At 39.1% G+C, this 16,800-nt stretch overlaps 3 protein-coding genes across 3 annotated transcripts; all 3 read right to left on the bottom strand.

Annotated features, from left to right (window-relative positions):
* LOC104717718 (dehydration-responsive element-binding protein 1A-like) lies at positions 875–1,883 on the bottom strand. The gene has a single exon (XM_010435330.1). The coding sequence runs from the start codon at positions 1,690–1,692 to the stop codon at positions 1,036–1,038; it is 657 nt and encodes a 218-aa protein (XP_010433632.1). The 5' UTR covers positions 1,693–1,883; the 3' UTR covers positions 875–1,035.
* On the bottom strand, positions 6,234–7,229 carry LOC104717717 (dehydration-responsive element-binding protein 1A-like). Its single transcript, XM_010435329.2, has one exon. The coding sequence runs from the start codon at positions 7,066–7,068 to the stop codon at positions 6,412–6,414; it is 657 nt and encodes a 218-aa protein (XP_010433631.1). The 5' UTR covers positions 7,069–7,229; the 3' UTR covers positions 6,234–6,411.
* On the bottom strand, positions 10,292–11,510 carry LOC104717716 (dehydration-responsive element-binding protein 1B-like). The gene has a single exon (XM_010435328.2). It carries the CDS (start codon positions 11,105–11,107, stop codon positions 10,469–10,471), a length of 639 nt encoding a protein of 212 aa, XP_010433630.1. The 5' UTR covers positions 11,108–11,510; the 3' UTR covers positions 10,292–10,468.

Below are 16,800 nucleotides of genomic sequence, written 5' to 3'. Positions count from 1 at the left end.
TATTTTACCCAAGAGCCTCAGATCTTTTACTATTTTATACAAGTACTTACTGCTACTCACCAAAAAAGAATATCCAGTTGGGTTTAGTATCTGCCAAAGTGTAATGGATCGTTTTCTCTTTACAATATTGAAACTTTTGTTATACCCGTAAATATATGAATCCAATCCATAAATATTAAATAGTGCTCTGAAATTTCTTATACCTTTTTGCTATTTATTGAACTGTTAGAAAATTTTGTTTATTCAACTGAAACCCACCATAAGTCCATGTGGAACATTTTGTATTTTACACAAAATACAAAGAGCTTTAACTACTCTTTTTCTCATATAGATTGATGTTTATAAGCTTTTACACATTTTAAAACACAATGATTAATGAGTTTAAATATTATTTTTTTGACTAAAGATATATTATTTAATTTTAAACTAATAACAATTCATAATTTTAAATATTTTCAATAATTACTTCTTAAAGTTTACAAAATATCAATATTTATGGGATAAAAAAATATTCCAAAACATCTTTTGATATTTTAGAAGTGTCTCGCATCTTTTGTTATTGGGAGAAAAATTCGGGAACTTTTGATATTCTATATAGTGCCTATAATTCCTCTTATTTACAAAAACTCATGGAACTTTGGATATTTACCCAAACGTCCCTGACTTTTGTTTGATATTTGCTGAAGTACCAGAAACTGTTGCTATCAAGTATCAACCAACCTGGAACTTTGGATATTTACACAAGTGCCTATAACTTTTCTTAGTCACGGAAATGCCAGAATCATTTAACTTTTTACAGGTGAGCCCAAACTTTATGTTTTTACTTAATATTCTATGTTTATTTTTTTTTTTGTTACGTATAAGGAGACCGAGATTATATACTGCACTCAAAAACACTTTCATTTGAAAACATACTGAATCATTTACATTCGTTTTTCACACTAGCCACAAAAACAAAGATCCGTTCTATAAAAGGATCTAAAATATAATACCAAAAATGGAACAAAAACAAAATAATTGAAAAATAATAAAATTTTAATAACTCCATAGCGACAACAAGTCATCATCGCCGTCGACAACATAATTTTGATTCCATTGTACGGACGGCGGAGGTAAAAGCATCCCTTCGGCCATATTAGCCAACAAACGAGGCATCCCGAACATGTCCTCATCGTCCATATAATACACATCGCTCTGTTCCGGCGCTACAATAGCTTCCACCACTGTCTCCTCCATGTCAAAGCCATGATCAGTCGGCGTAGTCGTATCACACATCTCATCTTGAAAAGCCAACGCAGCTTCAGCAGCCGCCTTCTGGATTTCCTTGGCTGATGTTGACTCCGGGATTCGTAGCCGCCAAGCCGAGTCAGCGAAATTGAGACAAGCTGACCTGCCTCGGAGGGTTATAGCGGCGACGTCGTGAGCACGAGCTGCCATCTCGGCTGTTTGGAAAGTTCCTAGCCAAATCCTAGTTTTCTTGTTTGGCTCTCTCAACTCAGACACCCACTTACCTGAGTTTCTTTGACGAACTCCTCTATAAACCGGGTGACGAGTCTCACGAAACTTCTTCCGACCCGCTGGTTTCTTGGGACAGCTCGTCGCAAGCGTCGGACAATAATCTCCGCCTGATGAAGTCGGAGACTCGTAATCGGAGCCAAACATTTCAGAGAAAGCAGAGAATGATGAGTTCATTGTTGGAATACTCTCTGTTTCAAATATCAAAAAAAAAAAAAAAAAAAACTGGATAAGATTCTGAGTAGAGAGTATAACTAGAGAAGATCTATATCTCTTTTATTTTTGTAATGGTTTTGATAAGAAAAATAATATTTATTATCTCTCTTTATCCTAGGTGGATTTTTGTAGTCTGAAGATTTTTATAGAAAAGTTAGGAGTGAGAGATTGCTTGTTTTATATTAAGCCGATTGGTAAAGATATATTTGGATATATGTGGGGTCGAACACGGAGTTTCTGCCCCCGTGAATGAATGCCACGTGGATTAGACACAGCTAAGCTGATCCCACGGTTTTGTAATTGTTTTAGGCTGTCAATGGCTAAAAATACGCCGCGTGTCTTTGACCGATTTGGGGAAGTTTCTGACCTTCACTCGTTATATGCCTTTATCAGTTTTTTTTTTATTATGTATTGGATGAAATATGAATGTGTGTGGCTGCTGTTTATTGTGTACTACAACCATTATTAAATATTACCTTTATCTATTCATAGTCTCTCTTTTATTAAATAATAATAATAGAGGTAAAGATCTCTGAGTAACGAAACGAGATATTTTTCTAATGCTCTTCTCTATATATTATCTCCCTTTTTTTTTTTTTTTTTTTTTTTTGTTAAAATATATATCTTATCTCCCTTGACATCTAAATATCGTGCATTTGCAACTACTTCTAGAGTGTGGTGAGAGTAGATATTTAATTTGTGTCCTAATAACATTTAGTCAAAACAAATTATATAAGAAATATTTACAACAGACTAAACTTTTCATTACACATTATATTAATCGAATCTGGTAAGAGATTTTTTTTTTTTTTTTTTTTTGCTAAAACTGTTAATATCATTAGATAATGAAAAGTTTGGCATTAGCCTTTTACATTTTTGATTCCTTGGCAAAAAGTTAAAACAAGGGGATCAAATTTGAGTAATCACTTGGGAGTGAAATCATGCTAACCAAGCTTGCAGCAGCTTACGAAAACGCTTTTTGTGAAGCCTTGCAAGGATGATATTACGGAGCTCTCTATCCAAAAGTCGGAAGGTGAGTGCGGGTGAGAGCGCTGAGTGATTGTGGATGAGGTTGTTCCTCTGCTTCCAAATATTGTAGACTACGACCTGAGCAGCGAGTTTCCGCAAAAGAGGCGGGGCAATTAGCGTCGATACTCTGACCCAAGACAGCAATCTGGTAAGAGATGTTATAATTTCAATCTAGATTAAGGACAGAAATAGATAAAACATTGTTTAAGAATAGCCATAGAATATGACTATTTTAGAGGATTGATTAGTCTTAATGAACTATAGGAACCAGCTTAGGTATAGTATCATTTTGGAAAAACCCCTGGTTTGAGAATTAGAGACCCTAATCATCGTTCTATTACGTGACTTCCTATAACTTTTGAAAATAACCATTTTTAAGATTTTATTTTATAATTTTGTGTATTGTCTCGATACCATGGTATTCTACGGGGGCTATGAAAATTGTACTTTTCGGATTTCCAGATTTTTTTTTCTCTTTTTTTTCCAGAATATTTTGAATCCATGAGAACCTAAGAGCATCATTAGTAAAAAGTACTCACTAAATTACTCTCAAATTAATTAAACATATATTTAATACTAATTTAAGTAAAGCAACCCTAAAAGTATTTTTGCAAAATCATTCTTTTACTAGAGAATCTAAGAAGATTGCTTAATCTTTAAAATAATAATTTTTAATTTGCGTTTAGTAATTATCAATTTTAATAATATAAAATGACAAAACAATTATTAAATTTTTTATATTACATAAAATTATAGAATCTTAAACATATTTAACAAACTTTAGAATATTAAACATATTATACAAAATTTAAAATAGTTCACATATTTTACAAAATTTAAACATTTTAAACAAAATTCAGAATTAGATTTATTGTGTGGTTGTCCCAATTTTTTGCCAGATATGCTCAATCAAGTCTTTTTCTAAACGATCATGCATTTGTGTATCATGAAGATTATTTCGAATGCCCATCATATTATTTATAGTTGTTGGCATATCTGTAGAATACGATAAATCGACGTGAGAAGATCCGCTTCCTTCTCCGTGATAGAACTTCGTTGGATAGTAGAAATTGTATTCATGTCGTTCGTCTTCCACTATCATGTTATGCAAGATGATACATGCTCTCGTTATTTTTCCTATTTTTCCTTTATCCCAAAAAAGTGCGGGATTTTTCACGATTGCAAATCTTGCTTGCAAGACTCCAAATGCACGCTCTACATCTTTACGACATGCTTCTTGATTTTGAGCAAAGAGTTTTGCTTTTCGGCCACGTTAAAGTATAATGAATTGGATGAAAGTAGCCCATTTTGGATAGATACCGTCTGTAAGATAGTACGCCATATTGTATTGCCGTCCATTGACAATGTGTGTAACTTTCGGAGCTCGGCCCTCTAGAATATCATCAAACACCGGATATCATCAAACACAATGAAAAAATAGCTATGTATTTCGTATAAATTAGTCAATCTTCTATAATTTCTTTGCGAAAGTATACATAATACATGGTCGTGGATTAACAACTGGCAGCCTGGCAGGGGTGTATTTTATTTGGGAGACAAGACCTTTGCACGGAGTATGTTGATCACAATTCACAACTCTCAGCATCCGATCCCTCAGACTCACAATAGGCTAGTTTCTCTCCCTTCTCCAGTAGTGGTGACGAGTTCCTCCTCTTACCGCCACATCCCTCTTCTTCTCCCCATTCGCCAAGAGCTTCTCACTCGGAGGAATTGAACTCAACTTTTGTTCAACCATCATATCTATCTTTTGATCCTCATCTACCTTTCTTCCACGCTTTTCACTGGAAAACTTCCGGAAACCACCACAAGTTAATTTCCCAGCCAGGTAGAATGGTAAACCTTTTTTAATATCCCAAACGTATCTAGTTGCTGTATTTTAATGTTCTATATATATATATATATTCATATAATAAATTTCTTTGTTTTTTTTACAGAATATATACTTTAAACTCATATATGTCCTCCATCAATTCGCTAACGGTATTGTTAGTTGTTAGAGCAAATAATTTACCTCCGCCGGTTGTATATCTATATATGTACTTTCGCCCAATAATCATATAAATATGCACAAGTGGTAGTAGTGGATCTTAATCTTAATTTAAGTAAGCTTAAAGTTACTTTGACACTTATAATTATAGGTGTTGTTTAACAAATTGAGACGTAGGGACATTGACTCTAATTAATAAACTAAACAAAATAACTTGTTAAGGCAAGGATCAGCCCGACCGATACAGAAGCCAGTTATACATCACTCTCAAATCTCTACAATAGCTGTTCTTTTTTTGCTTTTTTTTTTGTTTGTGCAAAAAAAAAAATAGCTATAGTAATATCTCAATTCTCAACAACCATCAATAAAAATATCTTCGCAATAAACGTTTCAATCAAATAACGTGGGGTATGGAAGACTTGATAGCGAGATGTAACGACAGAAACGTTTATTATATAAAAGTAGAAAGTAAAAAAACTTGAAAACGACGTGATATGGGTTACGGTACAACGTAGCGAGCCACGTCAGAGACCACTGAAAGGAGGAAAGCTTCAAGACATCCATTGCTCTTTTGTGGGACCTACTTTTCTGTTTTTGGTGTGTACGGACTATTAATGGAGGTTTTTGCTTCAGTTGTTTCGGTTTTATAGTCCAGTTTAGGAAACGTTGGACCAGATCTCTCTGAGACTTCATTCATTTTTATGTAATTGTTTAATTAGTGCTGTGTAATAATCTAGGCCTGGGCATTCGGTTAACCATTTGGTTTCGGTTCGGTTGTATTCGGTTTCGGTTATTTTGGATATAGTAATATAGTAACCATTTGGATATTTTTGAAATTTCGGTTCGGTTCGGTTCGGTTTCTTTCGGTTCGGTTTCGGTTTGGTTATTTAAATAAATAACCATAACTAACATAAATTATATTAACATTAACCAAATAAACCAAATATAACCAAAACTAACCGAATATAACCAAAATTAACCAAATATACAATAACAAAAATACAAAAAAGGGAAAAATATGGATTCAATTTTACAAAATAGTATTTAACTTTGTAAATTCAAAATAATAACATTTACATATATTGATTATTTAAAATATTTAATTGTTTTGAATCTAGAAATAATTTATATTTTAAGTTTATTTTATAGTTTTGCATAATATTAAGTATATAATATTTATATCTTCTAGGTTTTCGGATATTTCGGTTAACCATTTAATTGTCGGTTCGGTTCGGTTCGGTTTCAGTTAGTTTGGATATAGATTTTTACTAACCATTCGGGTATTTGAAGAATTTCGGTTCGGTTCGGTTTGGTTTTTTTCGGTTCGGTTTCGGTCGGTTATTTGGTTATCGGTTATTTTGCCCAGCCCTATGATAATCCCTTCTTAATATAACAAAATGATTTGCGTCATTTCTTTTGTTGCGTCCGTCATTATTTGTATTCCTTATCCTATTCCAATTGTTCATTCAGATGAAATTTTTTTTTTATTCCAAAAGGTTACTTGCAATCAAGGAAAATCCAACCATACTGAATCATTTACACTCGTTTCTCACAAAAATGAAGGATCCATTCTAATTAAGGATCCAAACTAAATAAAAATATCATAGCACTAAAAATGGGGATCATGAAAAAAAATAGAAGGTTTAATAACTCCATAGTGACACGTCATCATCGCCGTCGATACCATAATTGTGATTCCATTGTACGGACGGCAGCGGCAAAAGCATCCCTTCGGCCATACTTGCCAACAAACTCGGCATCCCAAACATGGCCTCTTCGTCTATATAAAACCCTTCGCTCTGTTCCGCTGTCACAATAGCTTCCACCAACGTCTCCTCCATGTCAAGGCCATGATCAGTCGTTGATTCACTCATCATCTCGTCCTGAAAAGCCAGCGCAGCTTCGGCAGCCGCCTTTTGGATTTCCTTGGCGCATGTTGACTTCGGTATTCTTAGCCGCCAAGCCGAGTCAGCGAAGTTTAGACAAGCGGATCTGCCTCGGAGGGCTATAGCGGCGACGTCGTGAGCACGAGCTGCCATCTCGGCCGTTGGGAAAGTTCCGAGCCAAATGCTAGACTTCTTGTTTGGCTCTCTAACCTCACAAACCCACTTACCGGAGTTTCTCCGACGAACTCCTCTGTAAATTGGGTGACGGGTCTCACGAAACTTCTTCCGACCCGCTGGTTTCTTGGGACAGCTCGTCGCAAGCGTCGGAGAGTAATCTCCTCCGCCTGATGAAACCGAAGACTCGTAATCGGAGCCGCCAAACATTTCAGAGAAAGCAGAGAATGATGAGTTCATTGATTGGTATACTCTGTTTCAAATAATCTGGATAAGGTTTATCAGTAGAGAGAGTAACTAAAAAAGATATTTGTTTTGTTAAAATAAATATTTCTCTTTCTCTCTCTTTTCTTGTCAGGTGGGATTCTTTTTTAAGTTTGTTGTAGTTAAAGAAAAGTTGGAGTGAGGAGCTTTATATTGGCCTTGAGACATTAGATATTTTATGGGGGCAAAACAGAGAAAAGCGATAACACGGAGTTTGTGTCTCTGAGAACGCCACATGGATAAGATACAGCTAAGCAATCCCACGGTTCTGTTTTAATGAGTTGTTTAGGCTGTTACTCACTCACTCTCTGACATGTGTCCTCCGACCCTTCTTGACAAGACTTTTTGACTCTTCACTCGTTTATTATTATGCCTTTATGATTATGAGTTTTTTAAACCTCTCATCGTGTGAATTTGTGGCTGTTATGTATCTTGGTGTACTAACCATTATATTCATTATTATATTCCTGAATGTAGAATTTGTCGTCAATTGTCACCCGTCCAATAGACATAAAATATCTGTATAACACGATATTCTTAGATGCTCTCTTTTTTTTTGGGGGGGGGGGGGGNGGGGGTTTTCCCTTGACATTTTGTATATTGCAAATCCTTCTAGAATATGAATAGCAAGACTAGATATTTGTGTACTACAATTAGCTAAATATATTTATAATAAAATATACAAAATTATATAACATAATGATTTCCCTCGTTTAAAAATTAAATTGATCAAATTTGGTAATGAACATGTATGAAATAATATCATGCTCATGCCAAAAAAAAAAGTGATAACCATTAGACAGCCTAGATTTAATCAAATGGATTTTACTTATGCGTTGAATGCACCTAGAGTTGGATACTATAAGACTTTCCTTGTATGAAGCCTTGAAAGTCTCTGATTTTTGTTTCAAGTCTGACATCCATGTCAGCAGTAAGAGTTTTATAAACTCCAAAATACTATTTCTACCACAACTGGTGGACAAAAGAACACTCCAGTCTGATCAGCATACCACCGAACCAATTGGTCAGATTCTTTTTTATCCTCGGGATCGGAACTGGAAACCTGTTTTACAACACTAGTACCATGTATATATTCTTTTCATTTGTCTACATATTCCAACATTAACATATCAGTTTCTTGGGAGAGAGAACCTTTACGAATGTCTCCAAAGCATTGTAAACACATATCATAATTGCAATCTTGGGTTGGGCAGTAGCTACTGCTTCCGTGCAAATCAAAAATTGATGTTGAGCAGTAGCTACAACAACACAAATGGTTCTGAGTAGGATCCAATTAAACTAAACTGAAAATCCTAACTCCACACCCTAGATTTTATCATATATGGAAGTAAGCCATAACATAGTTTTTTTTACAAATATTTTGAAATGAGACTGTCTTGAATGGGTTTTTAAGATTGACTAAGAAGTGTACAAAGTTGTAAAATATGGTTTATAGAAATTTAGATTCGTAATCGGTAAACTATAAGAAAGCTGAGATAGTTTAAATTTGGGAAAACCCTAAATGGTTAACTAAATCATTGTTATTCTATAAGCAACTAAAGTAATGACATCTCCAAAAATCTAAATTGAGTGATCTCCTAGTTTTCCTTTTTTGGATAGAAAATAGTTTTACATTGTAATTAATCACTATAAATTATATACACTATGAAATTTGTAATTTTCTACAATAACTTTTAAAAGATGCATGTTATGAAAGCTATGAAAATTGTATTTAGAATTTGAAGTATATATTGTTTTTTGAATCCATAGAGACTTGAATTCAATTTAACTAAATAACATAACATTCTTTTTATCAAATAGCAAAAAAAAATAAACAGAAAATTAATTGCATAATTAGTCATTTTTCTTTAATATTCTCTACATCATGCATTGACAAAAGGTGGGGTGTATTGGATTTAGGACACAAAATATAGAAAAGTGTTTTGAGTAACTGACAAAAGACGAATATAGCAAGCATGCAATAAAAGAACATTTTGCATTAACTTGATCACAATTCTCAACCCCCTCTCTTACTCTAAACTAATTTCTCTCTCTCTCTCTCTCTCTCTCTCTCTCTCTCTCTCTCTCTCTCTCTCTCTCTCTCTCTCTCTCTCTCTCTCTCTCTCTCTCTCTCTCTCTCTCTCTCTCTCTCTCTCTCTCTCTCTCTCTCTCTCTCTCTCTCTCTCTCTCTCTCTCTCTCTCTCTCTCTCTCTCTCTCTCTCTCTCTCTCTCTCTCTCTCTCTCTCTCTCTCTCTCTCTCTCTCTCTCTCTCTCTCTCTCTCTCTCTCTCTCTCTCTCTCTCTCTCTCTCTCTCTCTCTCTCTCTCTCTCTCTCTCTCTCTCTCTCTCTCTCTCTCTCTCTCTCTCTCTCTCTCTCTCTCTCTCTCTCTCTCCTCTCTAGCTACTAATGGTGGCGAACTCCTCCTCCTTCTCACACGGAGGAGTTTCTTCCTCCTCTCTTATGCCTAATATAGTAATATCTCAAGTCAAATCCAATAGAGCTCTAAAATATCAGTATAAATTATATTCGCTCCCAAAAAACGTCTCCGTCGTTGGCCTATCACACTCACGACTCCCACGTTTTCTTAGATATTTTGGAGAAGCAAGACGACAAAGAGAGACATGGTCAAGAAATAAAACAACAAAATACTATTATTAGAAAATAGCAAGTAAAGGTTGAAGTGACGGGACACGTGGTGCGATACTCCACAGCGAGCCACGTAGGAGGTGGGCGATGAAGGGAAGGTATTCAGGTAGGGACAGTGTATCCGAGGTGTTAAGATTTTGATTGGCCCATGCGCTATCTTGTGGGGACAATCTTCCTTTTTTTGGAATGTGGACGTATTTTAACATTTGGTTGTCGTACGAACATGTTATTTTCGGTTTAGCTGAATCGGTTTTTCTGTTTCAAACTCTATTTTAGGAAACGTTTTTTTGAATCACATTCTTTAGCGGATCGGAATGGTAGCATTTTTGTTGGTAGATTCGACATGCCACTACTTTATGAATATTATTATGTAGCTTTTGGTAGCTAAAGTGTAAGTCTCTAAATCATTCACGGGGGTGTGTGATGATATAACACAACGCCAATATCATCCACGTGTAATAATTGTGGCCACACATTCTGCCTTGAAAGCAACTATTCGACTTTTTAATTTTTCTTGGGGGTTCAACATTTTAACTTATCTGAGACAAATCTGTAGAAAACGATTCATTTGTATTGAATTATTTACACTCGTGTCTCACACAAGTCACACAATACGTTACTTAACCAAAAAAAAAAAAAAAAAAAAACAGAAGCAGGGGATCCATTCTAAAAAAAGGATTTCAAGATTTTAAAAAGATTATAGCACAAACTGGAAATAAACATCGAATTTTTAATAACTCCATAGAGACATGTCAGCATCTCCCTCGCCGTCATAATTGTTATTCCATTGTACGGACGGCGGTGGCAAAAGCATACCTTCGGCCATAATAGCCAAGAAACTCGGCATCCCGAACATTGCCTCCTCGTCCATATAAAACGTTTCGCTCTGTTCTGCCGTTACTACAGCTTCCACCAACGTCTCCTCCATGTCAAGGCCATGATCAGTCGTCGTGGTATCACTCTCAGTTTGAAAAGCCAACGCAGCTTCAGCCGCCGCCTTCTGGATTTCCTTGGCGCATGTTGACTCCGGGATTCGGAGTCGCCAAGCTGAGTCAGCGAAATTAAGGCAGGCGGATCGGCCACGGAGGGCTATGGCAGCGACGTCGTGAGCACGAGCTGCCATCTCGGCCGTTTGGAATGTTCCTATCCAAATCCTAGATTTCTTGTTTGGCTCTCTCACTTCACACACCCACTTACCAGAGTTTCTCTGACGAACTCCTCTGTAGATTGGGTGACGAGTTTCACGAAACTTCTTACGACCAGCTGGTTTCTTTGGACAACTCGCCGCCAGCGTCGGACAATAATCTCCGCCTGATGATGAAGCCGGAGACTCGTAACCGGAGCCAAACATTTCAGAGAATGAGTTCATTGTTGGAATACTGTTTGAAATAATCTGGATAAGGTTGTAACTTGTAAGTAGTAACTAAAACTCTGTTTCTATTATTAGTAAAACATATCTGTTTCGTTTAAAATATTTATTTTTATATTTTCAGGTGGATTTAAAGTTTGTAGTTAAAGAAAAGCTGGAGTGAGAGTTGGTCTTTATATTGGCTGGAGTGAATAGATATTTTATGGACAAAAATAAAAGAAGAACACGAAACTTCTGTCTCTGGGAATGCCACGAGTACAAAACACAAACTAAGCATTCCCACGGTTCTGTAAAAATGAGGTTTTCGGGTTTTACTCACTAAGAGTCTGACATGTGTCCTTTGACCTGTCTGAGAAGGCTTTTGACTCTTCTTCACTCGTTATATCTTTGTGTGGGTTTCCTTCCTATACATTCTATTGTGTGAAATTGTGAATGTGTGTGTGTGGCACTGTGGTTGTTGTTTTATATAGTGTAGGACTTCCATGAATAAACTTATTGTCACCCGACTACAAAATTAATATATAGTATAAGAATCTTATTATAAGATCCGTAAATGATATTTTATGTGTCTTGGACGTATTCTCCATTGCAACTAAATTGTGTGAGTAGATATTTGTGTGATCATAATAATGTAAACAATTAAGAACATAATCATTCTTGATTTAATAATTAAATGAACTAAAATCGCTTGTCGGCATATATTAACAATTAACATCTTACATCAAAAAGTGTAATTTTAATCATCAATCTTGATAGACGGGGAGGATTGAGCATATATATTTGAATACGGAGTTACCGACCCAAGAAGATTAAAAAACTCTTTAGCATGACAAAAAAATTAACGACAATTAAATAGTGAATATTAGGCATAAATGCTATAAAATAACAGTATAAAGAAAAGGGACAAAGATTGGTATGAATTTTCCTTTTTGTATATTCTATAGTAGTTCCTTCAGATTTTTATGGAAGTTATGAAATTTATACTTGAATATATGCGAGAACGCAAGTCAATAAACTAACGGTTTTGGAGTTTCGTCGCATAAATTAGTCAATTCTCTAGAATACGATTTCTACCTGACTGTGTATTGGCAAGTGGCGGGGTGTGTCGGGTTTGGGAGACAAAATGAACAAGTGTTTGAGTACGTGACAAAAAGAGAGTGTGGTAAACATGCAATAAAATCATTTTGCGTGCAATTGATCACAACCGTCAGCCTCGTTCTTGTTGGATATGGGCTACGCCCAATATACCACTCAGCCCAGTAAAACAAGTTAATTGTGATTTCGGTCCGATAAACTTAGAAACAAGTCCATTAATTCCCATAAAGAGCAATTTCGGGAATTCACGACGAAAACCCTAGGAAGCCCTAGGTCAACAGTCTTCTATAAAAGGTGAGAGCATTTATTGGAATCAATATCCGAACCTCCAGACATTACCCATAGAGCAATACTTTGCATCGATATCTGTTATTATCCTCTGTATAATCTATTTCCATTTTTGAGCTCTCCCAAGCTCGTCATTATTCTGTTTGTTAGTTCTCCTGTGAACTAACGAACTTAATCTTGTCTCTTTGTTAGTAACGACCGCAGTTCACCTCATTGGAATTTGAGGGTTTCTGTGCGAGGTGGAGGATTCGCCTAAGCAAGTACACGCCCCACTACCCACAAGGTAACGACCAAGCTGAAGCAACTAATAAGACTATCATCGATGGGCTTAAGAAGCGACTTGAAGACAAGAAAGGCCTTTGGGCTGACGAGCTCGACGGTGTGCTATGGTCACATCGTACCTCTCCGCACCGATCAACAGGACGGACCCCGTTCTCCCTCGCACATGGGATGGAGGCCCATGCACCTGAAGAAATCGCCGTGCCAACACTGTGACGCTCCATGCTCGTCCATGATCCTACTCTGAATTCTGAAATGATACTTGATACTCTTGACACTTTAGAAGAAGAGCGCGGCAAAGCACTTCTTCGGATCCAGAACTACCAACAACAAGCTGCCAAGTTTTACAAAAAGAATGTCAAGCAACACCACTTTGACGAAGGCGATCTAGTTCTCCAAAAAGTTTTCGAGAACACCGCCGAGCTCAATGCAGATAAGATGGGCGCCCATTGGGAAGGCCCTTACCTGATTTCTAAGATCGTCACTCCTGGCGTCTACCAACTCCGATCCCACGGTCATGGAATTCCGCAAACCTGAAATGTTACTACAATTAAAAAAGCGCAAATCGCTGAAAAAAAAGGAAAAAAAAAAACGCTCGTACAACCGAGCTCTCCCTTTGTAATATGAACTACGAATGGCTTGATCCCTTTTTAAGGGTACGTAGGCAGCCCGTCAAAAGGCACAACTATACAAAAAAATAATAATAAAAAGTTTCACTTAGAAACACAAACGAGCTCTCTCGAACGAGTCCGTCTCAGCGAGTTGTCCAGCTCTTACATCGACCCTTTGGCCAAGGGAACGATTTAAAACGCGTTCCTCAAGGATGCAGCGGTAAAATAATCCACATAAATAAGCCGACCTAGATCGCATTCAGCTAGCACGCAGTTAAGTTTGTAAAAGCCAAGTTCTTACTTGCACTCTCTTGCCGACCTCGTGGCACGCACAAGGTAAGCCGGACACTAGAGCCGCACCTAAAAGATACGACGAGCTCATCTTGACTACCACCCAAAACATTTGGTATTTGACACACGTAATAGGATAAGCCGAGAGACGTCTCGCCCCGTAAAGTACAACTCGATACCAAAGATAGGAAAAACAAAATAACATTCACTCTTTCCATAGGCAAAGCCACACTCGGCAAAAGCCACTCTCAAAAAACAACCTCAAGTGATCAAAAGTCATAAATCCAAATGATAGGAAACAAAGCAAATCCGATCATAATGCAAAGGTCCAAAAAGAAAACACAACGCCCACACGGCTCAACATCCGCTACATAACGGGAATAAGTTTGAACATCACAAGGAAATCAAAGCAAATCACTGGTCAACAATGACCCGAGCGTCCGAGGTCGCAGGAACCTCCGCCGCGCCAACCTGCGCACTACCAGTGCCCTCCCCGATGGTCACAGGAACCTCCGGGACCACGGGAGCTATCACACCCTCGACGACGACCATCACAGTCTCTGGAAATGCCTCGAGATCGCTGTCCAAAACATCGGTGATATCGAAGCTAAGGACCTTGTCCTCCCACGTCTTCGCATCCACCTCCAATCCAGGCAGAGTCTTCGATGGAATAACAGTACTATCTTTCACCAGCTCCTGAAGACAATCATAAGTACCTGTCACCTGGCTCAATGTCAGAAGGGACACGCTCGCCGCTCTGTTGTCAAGGATATGCCTCCTCATCCTCTCAATATGGGACCTATAGCCAGCAATCTCGACATCAACACTTTGTCGCTCTGCCTACAACTGCTGCATCTACGCCCTCTGAAATGCATGATTAGACTTTAGCTGCTCGAAACGAGAGCAGAAAGCGTCCAGAGAAGCCTTGAGCTCGGCCACCTGCCTTTAGCTGCTCGAAACGAGAGCAGGAAGCGTCAAGGGAAGCCTTGAGCTCGGCCTCCTAGATGGCTCAGAAGTGCGAGAATCAGCAACCCGCTTCTCCAGATCGGTGATGCAACGATCGTACGAGACAACCATGCGGTTCATACCCCCACCATCCTGAAACGTAAGAAGTGAGGAAACAAGGCAGCAACTGGAAAAATTTAACTCAAAAACATAAAGAAGAATACAAACCTGAAATTGTTTCCGAGCCCACGAGCGATACAGCTCAGGATCGTAGAGCGAACTCACAGCAGGAAGCGGGTCGAACGAGCCGCAAACCTTGCTAGCAAGCTCGCCACAAGCAACTCCGTTGTTGATAAACAACTCGTCCTTCGTCTTGTAGGAAAAGGAGTGCGAATCATCAATCTCAGTGGTATCACGCGGTACGCCATCCGTCCTAGATCTCTTGAAAGAATCAGGCTCAGGAACAACCATCTCGCCATGAGAAGCTGTCTTCCTCGTCAGAGTGGGACGTCCGGAATCAGCAACAACAATTGCTAAGGCATCAGAAGTCCCGGCACGCGACTTCTTCTATGCGCGCGGAGCATCAGCAGGGACCGTGACAGCTCTCTTGTCGGCACGAGCAGCAACCACCTCCGCCGACCTCACATCACCTGCAGGTCGCTGCTCGGTGCTAGCTCCTACAACAGGATCAACCACCTCAGCATCTGCAACCCGAGAAGAAGATCCAGTATCAATGGCTTTCTTGACCTGATCGGCGTAGCGAGGAAGACGAATGTTAACCTTTCCCATTCCTAAGCGTGGCAAAGGTTAACACTCAATTTTGAATCAACTGAACTCTCATCTAGCTTAACAACGAAGAAATAACGCTGCCAATGACGAATCTTCTTTTCAGCCCCGACGACGATTTGATGACCCGATTTAGAACTAGTGTAGAAGTATCCTGGACTACCTCTGACTTTCGTGAACTTGGTGGCTTCTTTAAGAAAATGCACATCAACCTCTACCCCACAATTGGTACCGAGTATTGCCAAACCAGCCGCATTGCGGATACCTCTGACAGAAAGCTGAGAGATAGCTATCTTGCGCCTCGCTCAATAACGCGTCAGAAACTCTGGTAGAGGGAACCAAAGACCACAATCTGCAAAGTAATGCTTTTAGAGTGCGATGAAACCAGCTGGAGGCATCCAAGGACGTTCATGAGGCTCAGGAACCCGGAAAAACCAACCCCTCGGGCATCTTATTCCATTTCACCATCACAACAATAGTATCCGACATGCACAATGAGGGACCACGATCGGTCGGACCGACGAGAAGATCGATGTTGGAAACAACCGGAATATCACTAAGGCCCATAACAGCTGTACTCGGACCAGCATCCTCAGCTAGGACAACGTCCATAGGACTCCCACCTGGGCCACTCTCGATACCTCCGCTAAACTCGAGAATATCATCAAAGTCGTAATCGTTGGCCAAACTATCAAGATATCCACACTCTGCTCCAATGCTGACACTAACATTGTCGAAAACATCTTTATAAACCTCATACTCTTTGGAGAAAGCGCGCTGGATTCCCGCAAGAGTTTTACCGCGCACTCGCGCAGGAATCCATGGGCCAGTCGAAGGTCGACCTCCCCTCCTTGATGTTGCGCCGACCTCAATATTCTCCTCAGTGCAAAGGTCGATCGGCTCTCTGCACCGAACCTCTTATCGTCGTCACGCCAACCTCTGGGATCCATCATGCCGACCACAGTCTTTCTCAACCCGCCGACCTCACGATGACCAACTGCACTCTCAATCCCACGACCAACAATTTCAGAGTTGGCAAATTCTCGGTCGAGTTGCTCGCCAAGCTCGCTGCCGAGCTCGTCACGACCACTCGTCCCTCTAAGCTCGTCACCTCCGCTCGACCCTCCGAGCTCGACACCTCTACTCGGCCCATCTCGATTTCCCCCAATCTCAAAACCCAACTCCTTCCGCCGATCTCCTTTTCTGTCATCATCAGAACAGATCAAAATCGTGCCGACCTTGCTAGACTCGCGACCGATAGATCCCGTCACCCACTCATGCGAGCCGCCAAGCTCATCCTCAACCAGTCGACCTCCACCATCGAGAGGACCCATATCAACATCGCCCGACCTCACCTCACAGTTGCCGACCTCGCAATTGGCAGAATCAGGGAGTGGC

The sequence above is a fragment of the Camelina sativa genome, chromosome 10 (assembly GCF_000633955.1).
Source record: "Camelina sativa cultivar DH55 chromosome 10, Cs, whole genome shotgun sequence".
NCBI classification, from domain to species: domain Eukaryota; kingdom Viridiplantae; phylum Streptophyta; class Magnoliopsida; order Brassicales; family Brassicaceae; genus Camelina; species Camelina sativa.
This window is presented reverse-complemented; position numbering and strand designations above follow the sequence as displayed.